General features: G+C 40.5%; 1 protein-coding gene across 2 annotated transcripts; it reads right to left on the reverse strand.

The window, feature by feature from the left end:
- Positions 1 to 682: 682 nt before the first annotated feature.
- LOC133130761 (sal-like protein 1) lies at positions 683 to 14,188 on the reverse strand. Of its 2 annotated transcripts, XM_061245584.1 has the most exons (4): positions 13,931 to 14,188; positions 13,375 to 13,485; positions 3,155 to 6,432; positions 683 to 1,974 (listed from the first exon to the last, which is right to left on the reverse strand). In XM_061245584.1, the coding sequence occupies exons 2-4, from the start codon at positions 13,445 to 13,447 to the stop codon at positions 1,534 to 1,536; spliced, it is 3,792 nt and encodes a 1,263-aa protein (XP_061101568.1). In that variant the 5' UTR covers positions 13,448 to 13,485; positions 13,931 to 14,188; the 3' UTR covers positions 683 to 1,533. The 2 variants fall into 2 exon arrangements, with proteins under 2 accessions (XP_061101568.1, XP_061101567.1); XM_061245583.1 differs by having other exon boundaries at positions 13,375 to 14,188.
- Between the last annotated feature and the right edge of the window lie 2,934 nt (positions 14,189 to 17,122).

Raw genomic sequence — 17,122 nt, forward strand, 5'->3', positions numbered from 1 at the left:
ATAGAAAACATTGCTGAAATAAACAAATAACGTTTTAACTAATTATTCTGTGGGGCAGAATCTGCTAAAGCCATTAATGCTCACTGAACGACTGAGGATTCTGACCTGATCGATAATGCAATTAAAGATTCAGAAGGCTGACAACAGCGTGAAAGATCGACCAACGAATTTGACCTCAGCCATCAGAAGGTTTTTAATGACCAGGGCCAATCACACAAATAAAGCGGATTGCTCTGAATGTTGAAGAAACTGGAAACATTCACCATAGCACTTTGTTTTTGTCAAAAAATCACTTTGGTCCTGACAAAAATTATGGTCATGTGCTTGCATGCCAAATGCATTCATATGAATATCAGGAACAAGAAAGGAAAGGAACACTGTGTTTTTGGAAAACGATGTATTTGATTACTCGAGTAAATAATTACAGTATTGTAGTTGTTAGTACATATTAAACTGTAGAGAAACAGGACCCAAAAAGATCTTTAAACTTTCTAAGAAAGTGCATGTAACAGTCCAAATATTTGCAAACATATATACATATATATATATATATATATATATATATATATATATATATATATATATATATATATATACACATACACATACACATACACATACATATACATATACATATACATATATATATATATATATATATAAACAAAAAAAAAATCACTATTTCATTTTCCCCTGGACAGGATGAGCTCTTGTCGAGTGAAGGATATATATGCATTTGTTGAAATGCAATTTAATTATACCACACCTGACATTATTTACACAAGCATCGAAACATTTTTTGCATATGATGTCAACAAAGATGCCAGACATAGCAGCAATGGGGAAATCCAGCACATTAACTTCAAACTGTTGCTTTGACCTCCAAAAACAAATGACAAAACACAAAAGAACATAAGTGCAGCAGTATAAAACCAATTTCAGAGCAGAATGGGTTAATTATACAAAAGGAGTAAAATAGCCATTAACAAGAAAAAACGAAACAAGAAAGACTTCAAGCACAAAAGGCATCTTCTGTATCAAGGTATCTTCTGTGTCAATATTTTACCATTGTTTAGAAATTACATACAGGTGGTGGGTGTCTAGAGCATAACTGTGTGCATTTTACAGCCTTTTCTTGGATTTATTCAGACCTAACGCATTACATGGGTGCCAATGGCTAGGTTATGCGTCCTACTAATATAAAATAATTTACTTTCTTGACATTAAGTCCCAGGAGCACATACTCAAGCATCCAAATCCATTCTGGCCAAATCAGAAAACTAGACAAAGTGTTAATGCTTCCACTTGATTTCAAGCAAGGACATCATCACTAATAAATAAACTCCATAAAACTATCACAGGTTGTACATTGTACAAAAAAGGAAGAAAAAAAACAACACTTTAATTTTTAAAGTTTAAAAAGTGAGCCAGATCTTCTGCTCCTTTCCCATTCCTTCATGGTTGAGTGGTTTGGGAGGCTAGATAGATAGATAGATAGATACTTTATTCATCCCGAGGGAAATTTTAGCTACACTAGTTGGTAACAATTTCCTTGTTGTCCTCAATGAATCGTGTGAAGTGGAAGCGAGTGTCTTTCTCGACGTCAGCCCGGTTGTCCAGTCCGGCGAGGGAGGCGTTAGGCTCTGTGCTGTGCAGCTTCTCCAGGCTGCCGGTCAGGCCAGTGATGGGCGAGCTGCCCCCGCTTCCCCCGCTTCCTGAGAGCGGGGGAAGTCCCCCGTTCTGGATGACCGAGATCTCATTGGTCTTCATGGCCTGGCCGTTGGAGAAGGCGGCCGCGTACTGGTTCCACAAGCTGGTCGGGTCCACGTTGCCCACTCGGGCTGCCAAGTCCTTCTGGAAGATCTCGGGGAATTTGACGGTGTTGGTGCCCAGGAAAGCCACAGGGCCATCCACACACAGTCTGCGGCCCCGCCTGGCTGGAACACTGGTCCACATGTGTGTTCCCATGTGGACCTGTTAGGGCACAACAATGACAAACTGTCATTAAACGGTCTTATAAGCTTAAGCGCAGTACACACAGCAAGATGGCAATCAAACTAAAGTTGTAATAATGTAAGACTTTGTCATATACATATCACAATAAACACTCGAGATGTCACACAGTCAAACTGCATTTGGCTTGATCTCGGTGATCTGTGATCAATGTCTCTTGGCCACTGGTCTTCTTTTCTTGCTGTTGCACAATAGTTGAATCTTCTATTCCTAACCAGTAAAAAGCCATTTCTTTTCAAACACAGGGCCTGTAATTAGGGACAACCTATTGCACAAGTCTCTAAGGGAAAGCCTCAAAGTCCTGGTTAAAATAGGCATGTCCAGTCTCATTGGAGTGGACTGTATTATATTTGACATGTTTTGCATTGAACAGATTTGCCTTTGAACCATCTTTTCCCTACGGTGCGTGTTGTAATACAGATCAAAAGACTAATGCAACATTTTCAGACAAGATTCCAATGGGATAGAAAATTGCATGGTTTGCATGTCTGAAGATCACATTTCAGCTGGAAGTAACTGCATTCAATTCAATTAAATACTTGCACCATATATCATGTGCCATACACCATGTGTCATATACCATGTGCCATATACCATGCGCTATGAACCAAATGCAGAAATACAATTACAGCAGCCAAACACTTCTTCCTGAGGATACAATGTCACTGCTACACCAGCAGCTCTTTAGATACATTTGCATTTTACTCAAATATAATTATTCAGGAAGAAATTGGAACCTAATAAGCTCAGGGCCAGCAGCTTCATTTTCAACAGGAAAGTTTTACTTAGTAAATTGAAACTTGGAAAAATATTAGCAGTTATTCTTTGAATTATTTGCTAATACAGAAATCTTATGAAGGAATTGGTAATCATTGCAAAAGCATAACACCAAAATTAATATCAAACCACAACGATCATGAATGGATCAGTAAAATTAATTTGATATCTACATTTTAAATTCAGCGAGAAAGGGACAGAAACAACCAATTAATTACACAGAAGACATAGAATTTGTCCTTATAATTTGAGCATTTGGCCTGAATTACTTTTTTATATAAAATGTAATTTGTTTATTTTCACTGTATATTACCCATGAAGTGACTTTAACCCCATATAAAAATAGAATTTAATTATTATATACCTTAAGATTGCCTTTGGTGGTGAATGCCCGGCCGCAGATGCTACAGGAGAAGGGCTTCTCTCCTGTGTGGGTCCTCTCATGGATCTGCAGGGCACTGGAGGATGAGAAGGTCTTCCCGCACGTGCTGCAGAAGTGCTGTTTGTGCGTCCGACGAGGCATGGCGGCAGAGGCTAGGCATGAAGCAGCAGCTGTAGAGGTGGCCAGGCTGGGGTCCTTGTAGTCCTGGTAGGAGCCAGGCAGGAAACATTTGGATTCAGTCTTTACTACAGAGGACATGGAGCTCACTGATAAGAGAGAGGGGCTGGGGCTAGATGCCAGGCTGGATGGCTCGAAGAGTTGGGACGGCAGGTCTCGCATCTGGTGGGTGAGCACGTGCTGCTTAAGGTTGCCCTTAGTCGAAAAGCCCCGGTTACAAGCAGTGCAAATAAACGGTCTCTCTTTGGTATGGCTTCGGTAATGAATGTCCAAGGCACTCTGACAGGCAAACGTTTTGCCGCAGATATCGCAGGCCGTGTTCTTGACAGCGCCTCGATCCCGGAGGAGGAACAGCACGCCCAGAGGGTCTGGCAGCTCGACGGCTCCGGGGGCGGCAGAAGATGGCTGCATGAGACTGTCACGGCAGTGGTCCAGGGAGAAAGCCTTATGCTGCCTGTCAAAGTTAGGGGACTTGTGGGGCATTGGCACACTCCAGGAGGGGGAGGGGGCCAGCACAGAAGAGGTAGATTCAGACATAGGTGGACTTCCAGTACTTCGGCTCTCAATGTCCCCTCCAAAGGAGGAGGAGTCATTAGTGAGGTCATCTCCCTCCATGGACCCATTCTTCAGCCTGCTCGCCTGCAGGTCCTCTGCTAGCCCCGGGTTAGACATCTTGCCCAGTTTGTCTGAACTGGGCATCTCCATCATCGCGGCAGGCATAGGGGAGGAGCTCACGCTGTCCTGGGAAGCGTCGGCAGACCTTGGCATATCTGGGATGCTGCTGTCTGGGAAGTCCTCCATACCCTCCATGTTCTCATCAGAAAAGTTCTCCAAGTCATCAAAGTTCCTTTCATCAAACGAGCCAGCGTCAGACCCCATGGACTCTGAGTAACTGTCTGGGAGGGGAGTGTTTGGGATCTGTCCACCCATGTGCATCCGGATGTGCTGCTGGAGAACGACAGCGTTGGTGAACTTCTTCTGGCAGATGGGACAGGAGTGCTGCACTCTGAGTGGAGGCATGGCCCGGTGGACACTGTAGTGCGTTTTGAGGTTCCCCTTGGTGGTGAACGCTCGGTCGCACACTCTGCACTGGAAGGGCCGCTCCCCCATGTGCATGCGGTAGTGCATTTTCAGGGCGCTGGGGCAGCTCAGCACCCGGTGGCAGATGACACATTTGTTTGAATCGGTCACATTCCTGTCAATGTTTTCTACCAGCTGCTGTAGCTTGGAGGTCTCCGACACCTGCAGCGGATCAATGAGCCCTAGAAAGGGAAACCTGGCCTCAGACACGAGGGGCAGCAGGGGACTGGTGCTCATTGTGGGGCTGCTGCTTGAGGCACAGTCAGCAGCGCTCTCCCTGGCAGAGCTACAACTTACAAAGTTGTCCAAAGGTTGGTTGGTCTCCTTGGTTTTGCCATTTGAGATAGGCAGTATGCTGCCTTTACCCTCCTCCGATACAGTATCATTACATTTTAAAGATGAGTCCACTGCACCCAAGTCAATTTTAATAGAGCCAGAAGGGCCGGTTATCGCAATTGACTGATTCTCCTCTTGTTTAATGAAAGGAGGCAGGCTGGGGATTGTTGGAGGCAGCAACATGCCCACTGAAGTGGTCAAGGTGGAAAGAACTGGCTTGCTATCCAGCCAACTAGTAACTGGCTTTTCTGGTGGCATAGACATGCCGTATGGAATGCCAGTGCTGGTTGGTATATTATCCAAATGCTCTGGCACAGGGTAAGGATTCATGTGGACATGGGGATATTTTTCTTTGTGTCGCTGGAAATGGACCTTCAGATTCCCACGAGTGGAAAAACGGTTCCCACAGATGTTGCATTTGTATGGCCTCTCCCCAGTGTGCGATCGCAGGTGGATCTGCAAGGCGCTATCACTACCAAACACCTTGGCGCAAAACCTGCACTTATGTTTGAAGAAAATATCCTCCGAACTGCTTTTGGGTTCAAAGTGGTTTGGCTTGTTCCTCTGCTGGGCCAGAGCAGCCAGGGAAGTGAGATCTTCCCCAGTGGCGACGACATCGGGCAGAGCGTGGGAGAACACAGGGCTGCCTGCAGGGGGTTGAGGTAGGAGTGAGTTGGCTGCAGGGTGCAGCAAACCAATTCCAAAAGTTGGTGCTGAGATTTTCATGAGTGAGGGTTGAAGTCCACCCACCCGAGAGGGCCGCTTCTCAGCGGGCAGGCCGTCGATGCTCTGAGATTCACTGGCCGACGGCACGATGCCATCTCCGGGGTTCAGAGGTAGCCGGGCAGCTGCAGTCAGCTGCCTCAGGCTGCTGATGCTGGCGGATTGACTCGCGAGACTCTGAGCCAATCCCGCAGCAGCGGCGAGCTGCTGGGAGAGATGGGAGCTGAGAGTGGTCAGCGGGCTAGCCGCCCCCGGCACAGCGCCAGAGGAGCTGGGGGACACGGGCACTTCAGGGTTTTGAGAGGCCAGCAGTAGGATCTGGTGACGGATCTGTTCAATGAGCTGAAGCTGGTGGATCTGCTGCTGCTGCAGGGCAAGGAGCTGCTCCATGAGGGCAGGGACTGCCACTTTACTGTTCCCTGTGGTGCGAGTCTCTTGGGAAAACTGGGCCACAGCCACCTTGGTGCTTCTTAAATTTTCAATGATGACATTGCTGTTGATCATTGAGAAGCCACCCAGGTCAGTCAGGTTACCAAACTGAGGTAGAGATGTTGAAATGGCTGAGATTCCCACCGCAGGACCAGAGCTGCTTCTAGTGCAGTCACTCCTGCCACCGTGGACTCCGCGCTTTCCGGAAAGCTCCACATCCATGGATGGCTCGGCATTAAGTGCTCTCTGCTCAGACAGGGCAACGCGCTCCGCTTCATTGGTGTTATTAACCGTGTTATTCATCTGCTCGTCAGGATTATCAGAGGGGGAGCCAGGGGAGAAGGTTTTGGAATAGGAGGCTGGATTTTCATTAACCGTCAGGATTAATTGATTCTTAGTGCAATTCTTCTGGTGTTGTTCGAGATCTGACAGTTCAAAGAACTCTGTGCAACATCTGCCACAGACATGAGCATTAGAGTCTTTAGTGGCCATATCCCAGCAGGGCTCCAGGACCCCTGAAACACAAGCAGGGACAGAGGATTAGCCATTCTGAATAATGGCGCAGCTGAAGAAGCAGCTTCATCCATTTAAATTAATTTTTGTTGTATTGTTTTTGTTGTATTGTTTTTGTTGTATTGTTTTACTTCTCGGAAAGTGGCATTCATAGAACCCAATGAAGTGAGGGGAAGACAGAAGTCTTAAATGATCTCAGGAAACTGACATCATAGGATCATTTTCTATAACCATTACATTACACTACAATATAAGACATTTGTATAGAACAATGCAAATTACTCTTCATAATAAATTCCAGTATATCAGTGTTAAATTTGTACTTAAAAAAACTGACAGAAGAATACTGAATGATGCTGACAGCTGCTTAAACCAATGGACAGAGACAGCCTCTCAACTCATTTTAATCCACTCAGGCAGCAATCAATCTGTCAATGCTCATTAGGGAAAATTGTGAACGCCTTAAATAAGTCTCACTAAATTCCATCTAAAAATAGATAAAATCAGGTCTTCATACAGCTTTATAAAACTTTAAGGAAAAGGTCTAGGAAACACTTTCTCCATAAACTAAACATATTTTAAAAGGATTTATTTCTGAGTACACAAACACAAAACTTGTACAATAAATACACAATTAAGCAAACATTGCAGTGCTTGGATCTTAATTAAAAAATAATGAACCAATAAAACATTTTGAGCATTACCTTATGAAATGTTGATGTGATAAATGTACCATTTTCAAAAGAAAAAGAATGATTCAGCGCAGTGCTCCAATACTTACACATTCAATTCAGAATCTAATAGCATAAAGCAAGAGCAAGAGGCTTTCAAAACAATTTTTTAAACCATCATTTCAAACTTTTCAAAATCACAACCAGTCAACAAAATGACTGAACACACTTCCAACTATTGCTTTGCTTTCATTTAGTTGCTCCGAATGTCTGCCGTTTGACGCGTCCACTGCTTTACAAATTTCATTTTCAATGCATCCCTTTCAAAGCTTTCACTTTCAAACCAGACCTCAAATTTAACACAAAAAACTTCCACCCTGCTCCATTGAGAGGCAGGAGCTCAGCTCAGCATGGGTGCTGAACACAATGCTGCCCGGTCATCTTAGCGGCCTCTGAAAGCAGATCTTGTTTAAATCAAGGATTATCTCCCCCAGTGTTTCTGTACTGAAAACCCGCCCAAAAAAACAGATAACACAAAGTTGCCATGACAGTAAAACCTGGCTTCAAACTGCTGAACCATGCAAAATGGGGGAGAAACACTCGTCACTAAATCTTATCATTGAAGTGTAATGTAAAGTGTGAAACGATCACGCCATTCACTTTAACATTTCTTAACATTTCTAGCTTGACTTGAGTGCTATTATTGCATTGCTGTCCACCATAACATACTCTGCCAGATCTAGTCTAAGAGGGGGCTTACAATTGGTTTATCTTGATTCATTCACACTTGTGGACTTTTTACATTTTTTACCCAAGAAATTAAAAAAATAATAATAATACCATACAGGCATAATTTAAACGACAAAGAAATAATGTACCAAACTCAAGTTTGATAAAAACATCAGATAGAACCTTTCTATAATTCTATTGTCACAATCAGAAAAACATAATGTAATAAAATGCAAAATAAAAACAAAATGATCATATATAATGAATAATTTAACACTAATGTAACATTCTCTCACGTATAGCTCTAGAATAACCATGTGAAATACGAACAATGTTGTGAAACCACCACTAAATTAATACAGCACATTTAAAATAAATTTACTTCAAACATCAAATGTTTGATGTTAGGAAACTAATTTGAAAAAACTAAAATACAACCAAAAGGTGCATGATCAGGTTCTTAAAAATGTAATAGAGGAACATTACAATTGTTATCATCCAGCCGAATAGATTTCACATTCGCACTGAGCCCAAAAACCACCATTACAGCGGAATACATAAAGTACCACTTTACAATAAGAATGATGTTAGTACAACTTCTTAATTGTGTTTGTTTCAATTGTTCAAATGTTTATGAATTAAGCAGCACTTGTGCAAAACAATCTTTCTCTTGAGGAAAAGTTCACACACACACAAAACATAACAGCAACCTCACTTCAATGCAAATAACCATCCACCAATGTTATTTCAAAATTAATAATGGTGGTTTTGAAAAGATACTTGGAAAATTCAATTTTGCTGTCATTAAATTTGTTACATATAATGACAGCAGGCATATGCATGCTTAAGTTAAAGAACACCTGAAGGCATTCGCAAAAGTCCACAACCACCTGCTGCACATTTGCCATTATATGATTTTTAAAAGACATTTTCTGAATGTGACTACCAGACTGATTTCATGACCCAATTATGATAAGTGTGAGAATTTCATTGATTTACACACGCACACACGCACACACGCACGCTCATGTTAAGTACGAACAAAACCAGAAATAAAAATCAAGTCTCGCATTTAACAGATAACTTTCCAAAGACTGCATGAGCTAAAGAAAAAATACATTTTATGCTCTGAAAAAGACAATGCCAGTTTTATGTGGCAAGAGTTTCTCAGCATTTCATCCCTGAATTAAATAAAAACCATCTCAGCATGAACAGTGCCGACAGTTCTGAATCTCCACATTAACAAACAGACACGAAAAGGAGCAGATTATAAACCCCTGGATATAAATCTTCAGACAGGCCGACCAAAAGACCAGAAATGAAAACCAATGGCGGTTTAAGCTCATGCATACATATACATATCTCCGGTGCTTTATACATACACATCTCCGGTGCTTTATACATACATATATCTGGTGCTTTATACATACACATCTCCGGTGCTTTATACATACATATATCTGGTGCTTTATACATACACATCTCCGGTGCTGACAAAGCAGCAGATTCCACGCCAGCAGAGAACTCAGTTCTCAGACAAGGATGGCTAAACTCATGGAAGCACTCAAGTGAACCCTAGATGGGGTTCCAGTAAAACTAGTTTCCAGGAAAGGGACTGGCTTCTCTGGCAGAGTTCAACCAACACACTCGAAGAAAAAAGGGCATGAGAATAGAAAAGGAACTCCTTAAGGCTGCAGCTAAACTTGCACTATGTAAACAGTGGCAAACGACAAGTAACTAAACCCCTGTTACATGATGCAAAGGAAAACGTGAGAGGACCACCCTGCCAATCTTCCTTTATGTGGCAAGGGGCAGGGGGTGGCGGGTGTTGTTCTGTGGAGGTGAAAAGGGAACATAGTGACCAACATAGCAGCTGCACAGTCAAGGCCCCCCAAATTGAATAATGCGGAAGTTTCCTGTCAGGCCACCTATGGTTTGAAGTCATGAGGTCAACAGCGAGGGACAGGGGAACACACCGTGCCCGGAGTGGTTGCACCTTCTCACAGGAGGGGGGCTGGCAGAGGTTAAAACAGCACAGCGTCAGGGGCTTACTTCAACACCCCCCCAGTAGAAGATGATGATGATGGGGGGCAGAGGAAGAGCACTCCTCTCTCAGTCCTCCTCATTTACGGCTCGCACCAACGTTGCTAGGAATCTATGAACTGCGAACACAGCCTTTTGTGTTTTGAGCAAAAACAAGTCTCCTGGACACTTTCAATATTCAAAATCTGCAAGGTGTGTGTGCGCGCACATGTGTGCACGCATCAGAGAGAGAATAATTATTCCTGAATAACAGGTCATTCAAGTGTCAGAGCACTTAAATTAAGAATTCAAGGCATTACATTTTGAACCCAGGCATTTTTAAAAACATAATTAAAGGGTCCATCCTGTGGACAAAGAATGACAAATGGCCATTTACAAAAATACTGCATTTAGAAAACAAAAAACAAACAAACAAAAACATACTTCAGACATGGAAAAACAAGCACGTCTGTGTATGGATTGTGCTTGATTCCTGTTCATGCAACAATTCAGCAAAGCTGGAGAATGAATTTGCTTTAACAGAGCATTTACTTACTGTGAACAAACTTCAAGGGTTTGTGGTGACTGTTAAAAATTTGCTACTTCTCTACATCTGTGCATCTTGAAGAGAAAGACTAAACATTTCCCATCAATACTACGCAGCACTTCGATAAAATGTTGTGCTTGAGTGTACAGATATTGAAAAGAAGAAAAGTATTCTTAAAATACCCATCCAAATGTAGTTCTTGTAGTGTGGTTTCTCCTATTGAAAGAAGTGAATTCGATAACTACGTCATTTCATTACATGTGATGCACTTTTCGTTGCACTAGGCGGAATGGTACTTGTACGCGATATATTAACGTGTACAAAAATACCATTTATTTTTTAATTACTTTGCACACAATTTTGAAAACAGGCCTACATAGCATTTCCGCAACTAGTGCCCAAAAAATAAAGGCCCTCTATCAAGAAAGAGGAAGGACCAGATACAAATATTATTCTAACCTATATGACGTACACTTCATAATAATATATATATTTTTTAAACGGGACCAAGAAATCATTTTGTCTTGTTTTATGTTCATGCTTATTCATTTTTGTTAGGCCTATGCTGACGTTTCAAAATAATTTTAACACGAGGCGAAACGTAATTCACTCTCCAACAACGTTTTCTATTTTAATTTCTTTTTGGAAAGGCTGCCATTTACGATTTGTATTCAGAATTAATATGATAAATGGATTCACACTGAAATCGTTGCAGCAGATAGTGTGTCTTGTTCTACAACTAAACATTGAAACATTACCACACAAGAGCCTTTAGAAAAATGTGACCGATTATTGTTAACTGTTTAATATACTAGTACAGATCAGTAGTTTTGGAACTTCCATGTTTCTTGGTGTAGGTAAAAAATTATTCCAAGAGTCAACATTATAATTTTCAAAACGGCTATAAATTATTATTGCTGAATGTTAATTTAAACACAATACATTTTATTAACCTCGTGAAGGAGCAATTACAAACACACAAGCGCAATTACTACCATCTCGAATAAAAACAAATGTTGCTGCATTTTTCTTTGTCTGGGTTGAGACCGCTGACTCTGTGACCATCGGAAAGGTATTGCGGTGACAACAGCTTGTAAATTAATAGGATGGCATTGCATTGATCGAGATAAAGTTTCTAAATGGAAAAATATCAATTGCCACAGACAACGTAGTATAGCACTTATATATTTTCATAATCATGGAAGTATTTATCAAAATTGAAGGGAGAAAAATATCAATTGCCACAGACAACGTAGTATAGCACTTATATATTTTCATAATCATGGAAGTATTTATCAATATTGAAGGGAGATCGTTGATGATGGCTACTCGTTGATGATCGCAAACTGAAAGTTATAATCCATTAAAAGTATTAGCCTGCTTAGTAAACGTGTTTACAAACATTTACAAATGTTAAAATGGGCCGCAAGATGGACGCGGCGTTTAAGTGAGAATCCGTAAGGTCGTAAATGTTCAGCAAGTTAACTGATTGTGACCCTGGTACCAACAAAAGCAAATAATGTAGGCTATTTGTGCTTTTAAGAAATATTCTCTCTTATTCGGAACCAGCATTCCTACCTAGAAAGATATGTCAATGTAGCCTATGATTCTACAGCTGTAGTAGGCTACTTTCCACGCACACCTGCATGCTTAAATAAAATTGGATACACTTAGCTGAAATCGATACAGGCTACGCGAGAGTGTAATAAACTGGATTTACTGCAATGGCACAAAAATAAACAATGTGACAATACAATAAATGCGTTTTACACATTAATATTATTGACCACGAAACCCATAATTTAAATGTGATAACTGTCCGATGGTCTATGTTCACTTTTCCTTTAAGAGTTTTTACAGTAACCTCCTTAGTTTGAGCCTTCGCTAATAGCCTACAATTTCTCAGACATTGCTAGACTTAAGTCTTTTCTCATTTTTCACTATATGGGCCAGTTTCACAAACAAAAATGAACCCTACCTGCTGTAAAATCCTTCTATGCCCAGCTTTCATTCACCAGCTGTTTCACAATGTAGCCCGAGCCGGTTAAACTACGCTGAGTAGGCTATGGAGCTGGTCCGAACTGGTCAACCAGCTGTTTCAAAACCTAGCTTGAGATGGGGTTTTTTTTTCTTGCAGTAGGGTAGTCTTAGACTAAATGACATTTTGAATGGGGATTCTCCGTAAAAAACTCAATTTAGTCCGGGAAAGCTAATTCTGTATGTGAAACCGGGCCTATATTTAACACGTATGCAATGTAGCCTACTTACAGGTAGTGGTACAATCGAAGTCTTACTTACACCGAGCGAGAGACAAATCGACGCACAGGACATTTGAAGTCGAAATAATTATTGCTCAATATAACACAAAATAAGAGTATATATATACTTCATATCATAGGTTCCTTTGGTCTTTGTGAGTGTAGAACTATGATAAATACAAAAGTCCATAATAGCCTATATCATTGTTTGATGCTAAAACTTTAACAGTAGCTTATAATACAGCGTAATATGTAAACATAACTATAGCCTACATGCATATAGTTTAAAGTTCCTCTTCACGGTGAACTGACTAGTACTGATACGGTAGCTACATGGAGGCACGAATCATTGTAGACATAGGCTAATGTCACATCTTCGCGTAGACCCGTTTATAAACATCTTTATGAAAAACACTTTCCAGGGTCACAATAGCAAGGAAATGCCCTTCACTATATCTTATTCAACTACAATGAAATAAGATCTAAAACGATGGTACGAATTTATACTAAAAGAATACGGTTCACAACGGAAAGGTACGATAAGTTATCCACACAGTGACCATTTTAACGAAATTTTATTCCAGATTAAGAGTTTGTTAAAAAAAAAAAGTTTTCTTTGTTTGTTTGTTTTTTACAAAAGACCAAAGACACCGTTAAACACATAAATTCAATCCTGTGAGACAAATTGGTCTGATTTAAACCAAGGCTAAAACTTACCATTGTGTTCGGACATGGCCAGATGCGAGTCCGACTGAAAATGCTGCGGCTTCGCTTGTTTCCTCCGTGACATGCTGGCTCACACATCAGCCACGGCAGAATAAGATATTGCTATAAAAAAAAAAAAATCTTCTCAAAATTACGGAAATAGAGGCCATCCACCACGCATTTGGTCTGCTATAATTATGATTATCAATAATGCTTTGGATGAATCATACAGGGACTCTATGGCACCTCGCCAGCCTCCTATTCAAATGAAGTTTCTTTAATCAATTAGCTCCTGATTTGCTGGAGAGTCTTGTCTTTCTCTCAGGTCCCACCCAATGAGTTGGGTAGGGAGGAAAAGCAGGGTAGATAGGCTACAGTTTAACCCTTGTTGACAACTAACAGGGAGATGCGTCCAACTTGTCTTTGATACTACTGGAATGCACAAGTCCTGCGCCCACGCGCTCCGAAGTGTCACTCCAATGCATCTCATGAAGAACAAACCCACATAAGTTTCATTAAACGAAAGCACAACAGGTGACAACAATAAAACATCCGTGCGTTCACCCACAGGAACTACTTTTCGAAACCACACCGAGGTTGCCTAGTTTTCTCATTCCTCGTGATTTGCATCAAGCTCGTTGTCATTCGGATCTTGTGTAATGTCGCTGCACAATCGTTCCTCCAGGCTACAGCGGAAAATGTAGGGCGAATGAGCACACGAAATTCCGTGCTTAATCGCGATACCAAAGTCTTCAAAGTCCACGGAATGGTTTAAATATCCCAGTCATATTCGCTATCGTAGTTCAGAACAGCGAACACGTTTTCACCACGCACTGCCTTCCGCGAACAAACAAACTTTAAGGGCCCCATGGAACATAGAGAAATCTAGAGCCCAGCCCAGCTATGATGCGATTGGCCACCGGTATATTAAATCTTGGGCCGATGGAGGCGCAAGCAGTAGCGTTATGCGCGCGTGTGTGTCTGTACGAGCAACTGGCACAGACAGGAAGAGGGCATACCGAAGTAGCCTACTAAGCAAAGATCCCGTTTGAGAATTTGACCCAAACGCTTTCTTACTTTATTCGCACATAACATTTAGTAATTGTGTTTTTCCCGTTAGAATTGGATAACTTTGATATTATTAGACCAAAGGATAATATAGCTACATGTTTCGGATATAACCGAAGACGGCGGAAAATACTCGTAGTTTTTTAAGATGTGATACTTTGATAGGCCTACTGGTTTCACATTTTCTTAATTCAACAGCTCTTTTTACTTAAATTGTGTTGGCTATATTCTGATTCGCTTTTGATACAAGCTAGACTTCCCGAGTTCCTGTAACCTCGGTCAGACAAAGCCCCTGTTTTATCTGTAGGCAGGTTAATTTGCATCAATACAATAGATTTAGACTTAAGAAATTACAGTATAGTAGTAGAGTGAAGTATACACAGGCTATATCTGACTATTTGATCTCGCCAGAAAGTATATTCAATTGTTATACTGACAGAACAGGCTACTTCTAATTTAAAGATTTCCACAACTTGGAGAATTGCCCAAATGTTTAATTAAACAAGACAATCTATGGACAACAAATGCACGTGTGGAAATGCACACTATTTGAAAAGTCCTCTATTCGCATTATATTTGATGTATCATATTACAATATGTTTTTTTCATGTTTGCCGAGTTCCATGGCTAAATTCTATATAAGGGCAACAACAGAACTACTGAAGCCTATCAATTTGTATCTGAGGAAATGGAAAATAATTGTAACAATAATCCAGAATATTTGTAACAACAGTTTCCATCTATTTCGAGAGCATGCCTTCAGGAGCTGCGGTACTGTTCTGTACATTCGCCGATTATTACGAGGAAAAGACAGGCGAATCTATGAGTCGGGGTGATGAAGATAATAACGTTACTATTGATGATACCGCGAATGTCATTGTTTTTCACAGAATATTTAAAGAGCTGCTTCAGGCCAGATGGATCTTCCTTGTTCTTGCGTCACCTACACATACTTCTACGTCTGTTATTCAATTATTAATGACAAAAACACAATCCTACTTATATTCTGGTTGAATTTACATGTTATTGTAGATTCTAAATTGACTGCACACACATCTTCATCATTATCATTATATATTTTTTTCAATGTTAAGGGATTCGTCATTATAACTTTTCTTAACATTTTCATACACGAACTTGGTAAACATGTACGTACATTTCAGAAGATTTTTCAAGATCCTAAGATCAAACAACAAAATGAAAATGGACAAATCTAAATGCAAATAGAACGAAAAAATGCATTATGATCAATACACGTTAATTACCATTTGGTGCCGGAGTAGAAGTGCTGGACAAACCGAATCAAGAGAATTTTCAAACATGTAGGCCTAGGAATAGATAAAGGTTTAAAAGTAAGAATTGTTGAAAACAATATTTGGCATAAACCTTAGGGGGAGAACACTACAATTTTGTGGTCAGTTAATTGATGCGAGTATTGGTGTGAGATTGTAAACAGGGTGATTTGCAACCCAGTCGAGCGAGAGACATTTGAAATGAGATTGACTCAGTTTGGCCGGAGACTACACTGTTTTAACAATTACTGAGTGACTGATACAAGTAACAACAAATAAATGAATAAAATTAATGAATAATGTAAATGTAATGCAAAATGATCAATATATATATATATATATATACATACACACACACACACACACACACACAAACACACACACACACACACACACACACACACACACACAACGCAGTTAGATTTCAGTTGCAAACAAATTATTATGTAGCACCCTGTTTAATTATTAAAAAACAAACGAAGTTCCTTATAATAATAAAAAATAAGCAGCAAAACAAAAACGATTAGATCTAGAGAAATTCGAGCGTTGATATAATACGCAATTCCCATGTTGTCGCCCATGTTTCACAGTTTGCATCAGATTATGGTCTTTTCTGACGCTTTCTCGCTGCTCTTTGATTTGTCGCGAGGGGAAAGTGGCAGAGGCAGTTTCTGTGCACGTGGGGCACGCTCTCTCGTTCGGTTACGAGTTAATCAATGAAGGGTTTTGGGAGAGGGGCGGCTAAGCGCCATCATTCACTATTATTACTGACAGCCTATAATTGATCATTGCTCAGAAACACAGAGCGTCTGACCGCATAACTGAACAGCATGAGCAACATGGGTCGGTAAAGGTAAAAATACTCGTCCTAATATCGTCCTAATGTTGTTTTAGTAGGTCGGGAAACATCATTCTAGTTCAGCGACTTCAATTATTTTTATTAAAATAATTTGTTACCCTGTACTGAATTTGCTTTTGTAGGCCTTCCTACATTCTCATCCTCGAGCCTGCATCATGCTTACAACATATGGACTATCTGGACCTCCCGGCAAAATATTTATGTTTGTAGGTGAGCTCCTATCTGCCATAACTGTAAATGTATATCCATGAAAAATGTGATAGTTATTCATTAATTAATTTGAAGTTAATGCAATGTTTCTGGCTGACTGTGGCATAATACATTTATTTGATCTTCTGTTGCCCCTGATTACACCCATCAAGGCAGATCATTATTTTTTTTATTGATGTGATTTACAATAAAACAGTGGGAAAATTTTTTTCCAATCAAACCATTTCTCAACAGTTAATTGCAAGTGGTGGAGCTATAAACTATTGTGAGATAGAGGGACAAGGACAAAACTGCAACCCAGTAAAACTAAAAATCAAACAATCTAAAGGTA

The sequence above is a fragment of the Conger conger genome, chromosome 6 (assembly GCF_963514075.1).
Source record: "Conger conger chromosome 6, fConCon1.1, whole genome shotgun sequence".
NCBI classification, from domain to species: Eukaryota; Metazoa; Chordata; class Actinopteri; order Anguilliformes; family Congridae; genus Conger; species Conger conger.

What these genes read in the sequence shown, in the direction of transcription:
- LOC133130761 (XM_061245584.1), bottom strand. Translation starts at nt 13,447, where the DNA reads ATGTCACGGAGGAAACAAGCGAAGCCGCAGCATTTTCAGTCGGACTCG. An exon ending in GGCCATGTCCGAACACAATG is followed by an intron (nt 6,433 to 13,374) that starts GTAAGTTTTAGC and finishes CTTGTGTTTCAG; the next exon opens with GGGTCCTGGAGCCCTGCTGG. An exon ending in CCACCAAAGGCAATCTTAAG is followed by an intron (nt 1,975 to 3,154) that starts GTATATAATAAT and finishes GTGCCCTAACAG; the next exon opens with GTCCACATGGGAACACACAT.